Source organism: Podarcis erhardii, assembly GCF_964252035.2.
Source record: "Podarcis erhardii genome assembly, chromosome: 7".
In the NCBI taxonomy this organism is placed as follows: Eukaryota; Metazoa; Chordata; class Lepidosauria; order Squamata; family Lacertidae; genus Podarcis; species Podarcis erhardii.
The window spans coordinates 28,888,990-28,899,425 of record NC_138511.1 but is presented as its reverse complement, the minus strand read 5'-3'; the positions used below and the strand labels follow the sequence as shown (position 1 = coordinate 28,899,425).

Below are 10,436 nucleotides of genomic sequence, written 5' to 3'. Positions count from 1 at the left end.
ACGTTTTCCTTGCCTTTAACGCTTATGGATTTTATTAAGCAACCTTCACAAAATGGATCCCATATGCTCAGTATGATAATTAAGGATGTGTATTTGTGCTATTAGAATTCGGGTGCGTGTGGAAAAAAAAATACCTGTTTTCTGTTTGAAGACAGATGGCCCTGATGCAGTGCCTACTGGCATGATGGCTAGGGCTGATGGGAATTGGGAGTCCAACATCTGGAGGGTTGCAGGTTCCTAACACCTGCCGAAATGGTTTTAAAATAAGAGGGCCCCTTCCTTGTCCACCAGGAATTATGGGGTTATTCCCATTCATGCATTATGAGGGGGAGACTAGAGTGCAAATCCCCAGTTGGCGATTTTGGGCCAGTCATCAGCTCTCACCTACCCTACCTCACAGGGTTGTTGTGAGGCTTATATTATGGGCTACATACACCACCTTGAGCTTATTGGAGGAATGGTGGGGTTGTCAATGCAATAAATAAATATGATCTAAGAAAGGGGGCTGTCAACATCTGGAAAAGAATAGAGACTTAAAAATATTTTATTATTATTCTTTTAAAAATACAAGAGAACAGAACTGATCCTCTGTTTGGCTGGTTGCCAGCCGACTGCTCCAAAGGGACTGGAAAGTAAACAACTGCCTCTCAGCTTCCGAGGTAACAAAGCAAAAAACAGCATGATTAATTTTCAGAGGGAATCTCAGGATATTCTCCTGGCAACACAAACTGGCTAGTTACTAGGGCAGCCGGGGGGAGGGGGAGGGGAGGCAGACCTGTGTGTATACCATGATTTCTATAAAAATGATGCTAGGATTATACATCCAAAATTCGTTCTAATAAAAGCTGTATTCCACAATCCATACAAATTACACTGATTTGATTAAATGTGCATACTTTTAAAAAAATTTGCTTCTGCATATTACAGATATTGCCTGCATATTACAGATATGGACATGTATTTTGACCGAGGAGGGCCTACAGGTCTGAAGTAGGAACATAGGGTGAGACCTGATACTGCTTCAGATCTCTGGATCCATCTACCTCAGTACCGTCTACACTGACTGGAAGCGGCAATCCAAGGTTTCAGGCAAGGGACAGTCCCCAACTGGGGACTGAATATGGGGCCTCCTGAATGCAAAGCACAGAGCTACCCTCAGCTGCATCCCCTTCCGTACAAAGCAGGGTTTGCAAACTACACACGTGCTATGCAGGGAATTCAAATCTCATCCAACTAAGTGCAGACCCATTGAAATGAATGGACCTTAAACATGCCCATTCATCTCAGTGGATCCACTCTTTGTAAGACAGATCAGAATCTGACCCTTGAAAACCTTAGCAACTTTCTAGATTTTGAAATTCAACCAGACATACCCTTCCTCCACCATGCAAGCTCATTTTGCAGCCACAAGGACTAGAAACTTTTATTTATTTATTAAAACTAATTTTATTGGGGAAACTGATTTCTGCAACCGATACCCCATCTCATGGCGTATATGAACCATATATGAATCTTCTTCCCCATCAGAGCAAGCAAATATTGGGCAACATGGGTCAATGGACTTACTCAACATAAGGAAGAAGCTTCAGTTTTATGTTGCAGTAGGTCAACTGTGCAACAGGTTCCCCAGCCAAGCTGTACTATGACATTTGCACAAAGCCAACCAAGGGGCTCTCAATCGCCACCTGATAGTTCACAAGCAACAGAACAGAATTTTTCAGATTCTGCTTGATTCTTAATGAGCCACCGAGGAAACAAATCACCCTGAAGATACAAGTCATGAGTTGTGTCTCTCCATCACACGCCTAAAATTAACTCAGCCATGCTCCCAGATTAAAGAATTAAGGTCAACAGAAGCTCTTGGGCAATGCAGTCTAGAAGGGCAAGGTCTGAGCTTCTACCTTACTCTGGACAGCAGGGGAATTATTGACCAGAAATTACCAATGCTAAAAGCAGACTCTACAGGTACAATAGGAAATGGGGGACACTATGTAGACTGTCTTAATTTATACAGAGGTGTAGAATCCAGCTTTTCCTAAGCATAGAATTGCTTTGGACTTATTTTTGCAGTATATATATTTTTTTCTCTCTCTCTTAAGTGCACCTGCCTCATTTTCTTCCTCCCCCCCCCAAAAAAAAGTGCCCCAAGTAAAGAAGCACAAAAGCCTGCTTACCCCTCTGTAAACAAGGATGTCACAGGGTGAAAGAGAAATTAAAGCTGCTTGCTTGAGATTTTGGCCGTTTTGCATTTACAAATCAAAGAAAGTGGAGACAGATAACAGCTTAAAGAATCATCCTTGCTGGGTACAGAGAGAATGATAATTGGATGGCAACTGGCCCCCCAAAACGACAGAAATGCCATTTCTGCCAGTCTTGGCATCAGTTTGCAAGCGTCTTATTTCCCATCTTCATTATAAATAGATCAGTAGAAACAGAAACACATTAAACTTCTCTTTGGTATATTAAAATGGAAAAGTGTGCAGTGAGAAACTTTTTAAAAAGGCAGCCTGGGAGAGGGGCAGGGCACGAGGGAAGTCTCTCCCAGTCAGTCATGTGCATCCTGCTTAATATATATTGCCAGAGTAATACTTGTTCAGTATGCAAATTCAAAAGCAACCATCCCCTTGCACTTTGTAGAAACAGAATTTGAACTTTTGCTACACAAGCAGGATTCTGGTGGGAGGAGAGGTGGTCAGTATCAAAAATGTGGAATGAAGACAAAGGTTGTGAGGCTGAGCAGTAGGAGTGAGACAGGACCGCTCAACCAGGAGGGACGTCAAAATGGCCGTGAAAGAAACAGGAGACCATAACGTTTAGATGCAAAGACTTCTCTTTTTTTCGTTCGTTTGTGAGGTGTATTGCAAGCCTGGTTTGGAAAAGGGCAAAGAGAAGGGAGATCTCTTTGCCTGTGTTGTTAATCTTGACAGTAGTCATGCATTTTAAGATAGAACCAGAGGGCCTGGATGCTGCAAACAGACCCTACCCCCTGCCAGCCCAGCCTTGGGAGTGCTTAGGAGATCAGGCCCAGAGTTTAAAGCTGCACTGCGCTTTCCCTTTGGTGGGGCGGCGTTTGTGGAGAGGGGGAAGAACTGGAAGGGCTGGGCCCCTTTGCTTTAAAAAAGAAAAGAAAAACTTTCGACTAGAGAGGTGAGTTTCTATCCAAATCCCTTCCAGGGAGCAATAGTGGTTACTCAAAGGGCGAGCTTGTCATTGAAATCTGCTTTGGTGCACTTTGGTCCATCAAAGCTGCAAGAGGCAGAGCAAAGAAAATTGTTTTGCTTTCAAAGTCGGCCTTGAGGATTCGGTGCAGCTCTGATCATCCAAGCAGTCCCTTCTCCCGCTTATGTCAAAGGAGGGCATCTATTTTTCCCTAAGGTATGGAGCTTCCGCCCAGCCCTTCACAAACCTCCAGGAAACTCACTAGGTATTAAAACTGACCGCTACTGTACCGGCACGGGACGAATGTCACCGTTGTTCTTCTGCACAGACCAGGCCAAGCGGCCCCTGGAGCCAGGAGCTCCCACGTTCTGCTCAATGCCGGCCCTGGGGTCTTCATAGTTCTGCTTTCACGCCTCTGATGAATGGCAAGCCTGTAGGGACCCTCCTCTTGTAGGCCAGGTACTCTTCCCCAAAGAAATGGATCAGTGTCATCTCCTCCTCTTCTATCCGCTCCCGGAAGAAGCGCCAGGATGCCAGTGTGTAGCCCACCATGCAGATTGGATTGCACAGCAATACCTGAAACAAGGAATGCAGGAGAATGGCTGCCAGGAGCATGAAAACTGGAAAGCTCAAGAGACTCGAAGGTTACATTCACACCCTATGTTTAAAGCACTCTGATACCACTTTAAATGACCCTGGCTTCTTTCCCCAAAGGGTTTTGGGAGCTGAAGTTTGTTAAAGGTGCCAAGAGTGGTTAGGAGACCCCTATTCCCCTCCCAGAACTACAACTCCCAGAGTTTCCTGCGACAAGGGATTGACTGTTAAACCACTCTGAAAACTGGAAGGTTGAATTCATGAATTAAACGCTATCACACATTCCTCTTAATATCTCAAGTAGCCTAGGGTACCCCCTCCACCCACTGAAAGAGCCAAAATATTACAAGAGGCACTAAGCTGTGCAACAGTACCTGGGTCCCAATACTCCAGTAAAACCATCCGACGTATGATGGGTGACGAAACCAGCCATAAACACCTCTGGTCACAAGAGTGTGGGTCTCTGATTTTTCATTCTGAACAATGTGGTTGAAGTTGGAGCCAGCTGTGAGCATGGCAGCCTTCCTCAGACAGTCCCCGAAAACCACCATGAGCAGCCCTGCCGAACTCAGCCAAGTGATCTGCTTCATCTCTGTAAATGAGCAAGCGCAGGTTGCAAAATGGTGCGACTCTGGTAGAGTTGCAGCTGCACCGGTCAGAAGAGGAAAGAAGGCACTCGGTGCTTGTAACAAATGGATTAACTTCACAAAAGTACATTCTTCACAAGGGACCAGGGCAAACAGCTAACTGGAGCTGGGTTTTGGTTTTCTTTTGGACCAAAAATGACTGACAGAAGTCTGTGCCAGCAGGTGGGCTACAACAAAGGTTTGTTGGCTAGTTAACTTCTGTGGAGACCCATCTGCAAACTTCACAATTCGATGTACACAAGAAGCAGAATGCAGAGATCAAAGCCAAACTCCCATAAACACTCCTTGATAACAGTGATCTCCTCCCCTTCACAGTGTCATTTAAAACAAAAAAGGACCTTAATGTCAGAGCATGAAGTCAAAACAGTCACCGTTTTAGAAGGGTCAGAAAATGGTCCAACTAATGAGAGATCTAAAGCCACACACAAGTGGTGTGTGACCATCTTTCAATGCCACCTCTAAATAAGCTTGAGGGGCAAAAAGTCCACCCTGTTATCAGCATTTCAGGCGTGTATTAGTAACTGAGGGCCAGGAGGGTGCAATGAATAAAGCACTCTCAGCCATCACCGAAGGGCTGTTGTTATAGCTAAAAATGCGAGTTGTGAAGTCTCTGGTTCAAGGTGGTAATAAGCTGAGTGGGTGGCCATCACAAAAGGAGTGCTGCTTACTCAGCCTCTGTACCTGCAATAGTAGGATAGCAACCCTGGCCTAACTTAGAAGCTTTCTGAGATAATGCATGCAAATCCCCTTGACACTCAAAGGCCAAGTCCTACACCTTGTTTCAGCATACCAAGTTCTTATTTATTTAAAGTATTTATGACCTGCCTTTCTAACCCAGAGGTCCCAGAGAAAGAATGCATGGCCTAATCACCAACAGTTTAAAAAAGAAGATAAAAACAGCATGTAGCAAAATACAGACTTCAGTTACAAACCACCAGCAGCAATGGAGATTCAAGCACCCAATATATACTTCATCCCTCCCCAAAAGCTTGGGCAAAGAGGAGTGTCTTCACCTGTTGCTTAAACAAGTATCAGTGTTGTGGTGAAACACACCTTCAAAGGGGAGATCATTTTAAAGGTGAGGGGTCAATATCACCCCAATTAGTTCAGGTTGGGGAGAGAAACAGCTTCGTTTTCAGACCTGCTTCCAAGTCCATGTTTCTGGGTCTCCCATTAGAATGATTGAGTTTTTCTGTTTCACTTGCATAAGAACTCAATAGTTACTGACCTGGGCAAATGAATTTTTCCACGGTGAACTCAACCCAGGATGAGACTGCAGCTAGGTTGTATTCAAAGCTGTGGTTGATCAAGAAGGAATCCAAGGAGAGACTTCTGGGGTTGTTAACGGCTGTCACCAAGTATTCAGAGTAATGGAAGAAGGAAAGCGAACACATATACCTGGAAGAGCAACCAGGGACTTAGCAAAACCCTCATGTTTCAGCTTCCTGGGTTTTAACTCTAGGTTTGCTCTTCTGAAGAGCTGTAAACTGGGCTGCTCAACACACCAGCTGCTTAATCTCCAATGATGTTTTAAAAACAATATTACAAGGGTGGGCTCATTCTCTGGATGGTTCCTTTTCCAGGAAGCATGCAGACTCAAATATAGCATCATTCATGTCACTCAATGCAGGTGTCCTAAAACAGTGAGAAGAACTTGCACACATCTATATATATATTTTACAGAGCAGATGCCTAGGTCTCACATCCAAAATTAGGAGTGGGGAGACTAAACACCTCAAACTAAGAACCATCAGTTATTCAGACACTCCCCTCCAGGTGTCTGCTTTTGTCCCCTGGCAAGCAGCTAGGATTTCCTGAGTACAGAAGGCAGGGGAGAAAAGGGGCTCCAAAAAATGGATTCAGAAACAATGCATTAAGTAGTATTTGTCTCCTATGGCAGGCTCTCCTAGTGCCCCTAAGAGGATCAAGACCAGCCAAACAGAGGTGAGTGCAGGTCCCAGGAGTCTCCAGGAACAAGAGTGCTGTCCCCCAGAGCCCCCAGTTTTCTTTTCAGAAACCTAAAGTGCTGCCAAACCAAAAGTCTTACCATCCAAAATGCTTCCACGTAGATTGTCCGAAGCTGAGCAATAAACCACACCCGAATGCAAAGCCCAAGAAGCAGGCACGGATGGCAATCTACAAGGCAAGAAAAGGCAGTCAGAAACTCACCTGCCCATCAGCCAGAGGGGGGGGGGCAACCCCACATACTCCTACCCCACAAGTCACCCTGTTCTGAAGCCAAATTCTAAGGCAGTCCTATCTCTCCAGCACACCATGGGAGGGATTGACAACAGGAAACCCCTGGGTGGAAATATGCCTATCCTGTCCAAACTCCCATCACCACTCCAAACTCCATCATCCTCCCCAACCACTGGTGATATTGGAAGTTCGAGTCAAAAAACATATGGAAGACTGCAGGTTCCCCTTCTTCTCTAAAGCTTATTTGTCTACAATAACATTTATGAGAAAAAGATAGATGAGCTCTATCGGGGACGGCTTTGCATCCTAATCTTCTAGCGCAACCTTATTTCAAATAGGGGTAAGGGCTTGAGGTTTCCTCTTCAAACTTTTCCTACTTATCCTACGGCAAGACATTAAGATCTAACACACCACTGAAGACTTTTAAGAGACCAGCCACAGCAAAAATGACTGTGGGCTTGACAAAGTAGGTGCCAGGCTAAAACAAGTCACGCCACAACAGGCAAATAAGAGCCTGGCAGGATGAGGCCAATGGCCCATCTAGTCCAGCATCCTGTTCTCACTGTGGCCATCCGGAGGCCCCCGGGGAAACCACAAGTAGAAGATGAGTGAAACAGCCCTGTGCGCAGTAACTGAGGAATAACGGAGGCTGATTCTGGCTAGCAGCCAGTGACAGCCTTGTCTTGCATGATTTTGCCCAATCCTCTTTTAAAGCCATCCAAGTTCGTGGCCATCACTGCCTCCCACCATGGGAGGGAGTTTCATAGTTTACCTATGCGCTGTGTGAAGAAGTCCTCTCTTTCATCTGTCCTGAAAACTCCAACATTCAGCTTCATCAATGTCCACAAGTTAATGTGAGAGAGTAAGAAAAGCTTTTCTCTATTCCGTGTATAATTCTATCAGTTTTTATCATTTTATCTCTTACTTGTCTTTTTGCTAAACGAAAAGGTCCTAAGTTCTAAATGCTGCAACTTTTTCTGATAGGCAAGTCACTTCTCCCCTTTGATCCTCTGGTTGCCCTTCTCTAAACCTTTTCCAGAAATTTCCTTTCTGAGATGGGGCAACCAGAACTGTGCACAGTATTGCACATGGAACCACACCATAGATTTGCATAACGACATTATGATTTCAGCAGCTTTGGCTTTATGTACTTGACGAAGCAAGTGCCAGCCTAGGACAAGTAAACAAGCCCAGTTGTCAGAGTGCTGCAAGACGCCTCACAGGCATGGACTGCTTCAGTGGTTAAAGCACTCTGTGCTTGCGCAGGGACATACTTGCCCCATGATTCAGCCCTAAGCACTGGCATCAGAAGAAGATAGAAAGCCATTCAGCAGAGCTGAAATATCTGGGTCAGGAGCAGAAAAGGAAACTCATTAAGGAGACAGCCACACCCCTCCTTAAGCAGAGAAGGGAGTAGCCTTTGATGTAAAATTGGGGTTTGCCTTTTGCTGTCCAACTCCCCATGGGACTCTGAATCCCCTAAGTCCATGATTGGTCAGAGAAGAATGGATGTAGGCAGGATCCAGTGGAAAGCAAGGCAGATATATATATTTTTCTGTTGCAACAGAGATCCCTCCCCTCCTTCCACGATGGGAGGGACCCTGAGCAAAAAAGTGCAGGAGCCTTTAAAGACGTTTGACGTTGCCCAACCCCCTTAGCCAAAGACCACTCCCAAATCATCATACATGCATCATAGGAGGCAGTCGACATCAGAAATCCAGTTTTCCAGGATACCTGATAATGGTCGCTGATTGCATTATTTGGGAAGCCTGGCCATTTTTGTGATGGTTAATACTTTAGTTCCTGAATCCAGGTCACAGGCTCACCCTATTCGTACACAAATATGCCCCCTATAAGACAAGAAGGCTTTCCCCATTTACTTCCCTTACTGCAGAGGAATATTTGAAGTCATTGGGAGAGTCAACATGGCTTCAGGATTGCTCTCCTGCACTATTTCAGACACATGGATTATTTATACAGTGGTACCTCGGGTACCTTGGGGACGCGGGTGGCACTGTGGGTAAAACCTCAGTGCCTAGGGCTTGCCGATCGCATGGTCGGCGGTTCGAATCCCCGCGGCTGGGTGAGCTCCCGTCTTTCGGTCCCAGCTCCTGCTCACCTAGCAGTTCGAAAGCACCCCTAAGTGCAAGTAGATAAATAGGTACCACTTTATAGTGGGAAGGTAAACGGCGTTTCCGTGTGCTGCGCTGGTGCTGGCTCGCCAGAGCAGCTTCGTCACGCTGCCCACGTGACCCGGAAGTGTCTCCGGACAGCGCTGGCCCCCGGCCTCTTAAGTGAGATGGGTGCACAACCCTAGAGTCGGACACGACTGGCCCGTACAGGCAGGGGTACCTTTACCTTTACCTTGGGTTAAGTACTTAATTCGTTCCAGAGGTCCGTTCTTAACCTGAAACTGTTCTTAACCTGAAGCACCACTTGAGCTAATGGGGCCTCCTGCTGCCGCCGCTGCACGATTTCTGTTCTCATCCTGAAGCAAAGTTCTTAACCTGAGGTACTATTTCTGGGTTAGCGGAATCTGTAACCTGAAGCGCATGTAACCTGAAGCGCATGTAACCCGAGGTACCACTGTATTTAGATATGCATGCATCTATGAATATTTTTCTATTTTTAAGACCTTAGAATTCTTTTAGAATTCCACACCCATGGGCGTGTCTAACCAAGTTATAGCAGAGGGGTATGGCCACGCCCTTCCCAGCCAGAAGTGGGCGGTCTTGCACTAACCACGCCCACGAGCTCCGCGAATCCCTCCGCCGAGGGGCGGGGCTTCGCGTGGACACGCCCTCCTCCCAGCCCTTACCTGGTACATGCCCCCCGGAGCGCGACCCCAGGCCAGTAGGAGGGCGGCGTTGACTCCGGCCACATGAAGGGCCAGCGCGGCGCGGCCTTGGAAGCCCAGCCCGGAGAGCAGCGCCGGCGGAGGTGCCGACAGCAGCAGCGGCACGGCCGCCACGGAGCTTCCCAGCACGAAGGCCGTCAGGCTAGTCCGTGCCTCGCGTCCCCTTCGCCCGACGCCCGCCTTCCCCTCAGCGCCGGCCATGATGGACCGGCGGCCGGAGCCAAGCCCCGCTCTCGCGAGGCCTCGCCCCCCCAATTCTCGCGAGACAACTCCGCGGAGGCGGGGCGTAGACTCTGGCATCTCAGCACAGGACGGCGGCGAGACCTCGCGAGATTTATTGAAACCGGCCCAGGGGGGCGTGTCCGCCTCGGTAGGGCGGGTGACCATAGAGATTAGAAAGGTGAAGAGAAACGCACTCAGCGCGAGTTTCTGGTTTCGATAACGCTTTGGTGATGGTGATGATGATGATGTACTTCCCGACCCGCCTTTTCTATTTAACAGGCTATTCTAGCCGAAAGGATTCCAAGAGCAGCTTAGATAGCAGCCGATTTTTACTGCTGGGCGGGTGGGCGGACAACCTACCTATCTTGACTTTAATCAATTTTTAACCTGTTTTAAATAACTGCTTTGAATTCTTTTTATTTATAATTGCTATTGTTTTTCTCCATGTAAACTACAGTACTTTGTGGTGCTTTCTTACAGTTGAGGAGTATGCTTATGAAATGATTAATTAATAAATAAGAGGTGGCACGAAAATAATTAATAAATTAATAAATAATTAATTAATAAGAGGTTCAGGGAGGGAGGAGGAAGGAAGGAAAAAAGAACTCTGGCACCGATGGTAAATGCGGAAATAGCCGTTCTCCCAGTCAGCAGTGCAGTTAGACTCGGGACTTTATGGCCTTACATTGTGGGCTCTTGATGTGGCATCACTTAAAAATGCCATCTGCTGCCTTTTGAAGTGGGGGGATACATACATA

The 10,436-nt window shown here is 46.7% G+C and overlaps 1 protein-coding gene across 1 annotated transcript; it reads right to left on the bottom strand.

The window, feature by feature from the left end:
* Positions 1 to 528: 528 nt before the first annotated feature.
* On the bottom strand, positions 529 to 9,858 carry ICMT (isoprenylcysteine carboxyl methyltransferase). The gene is made up of 5 exons (XM_081871246.1): positions 9,418 to 9,858; positions 6,448 to 6,536; positions 5,629 to 5,798; positions 4,128 to 4,345; positions 529 to 3,735 (listed from the first exon to the last, which is right to left on the bottom strand). Exons 1-5 carry the CDS (start codon positions 9,841 to 9,843, stop codon positions 3,553 to 3,555), a joined length of 1,086 nt encoding a protein of 361 aa, XP_081727372.1. The 5' UTR covers positions 9,844 to 9,858; the 3' UTR covers positions 529 to 3,552.
* Positions 9,859 to 10,436: the final 578 nt, after the last annotated feature.

Excerpts from the sequence above, each read along its gene's own strand:
- ICMT (XM_081871246.1), bottom strand. The coding sequence starts at position 9,843 with ATGGTCACCCGCCCTACCGAGGCGGACACGCCCCCCTGGGCCGGTTTC. Across the intron at positions 6,537-9,417 it reads CTCCGGGGGGCATGTACCAG|ATTGCCATCCGTGCCTGCTT; the intron begins GTAAGGGCTGGG and ends CTTGCCTTGTAG. Across the intron at positions 4,346-5,628 it reads GGAAAAATTCATTTGCCCAG|AGATGAAGCAGATCACTTGG; the intron begins GTCAGTAACTAT and ends GCTCATTTACAG.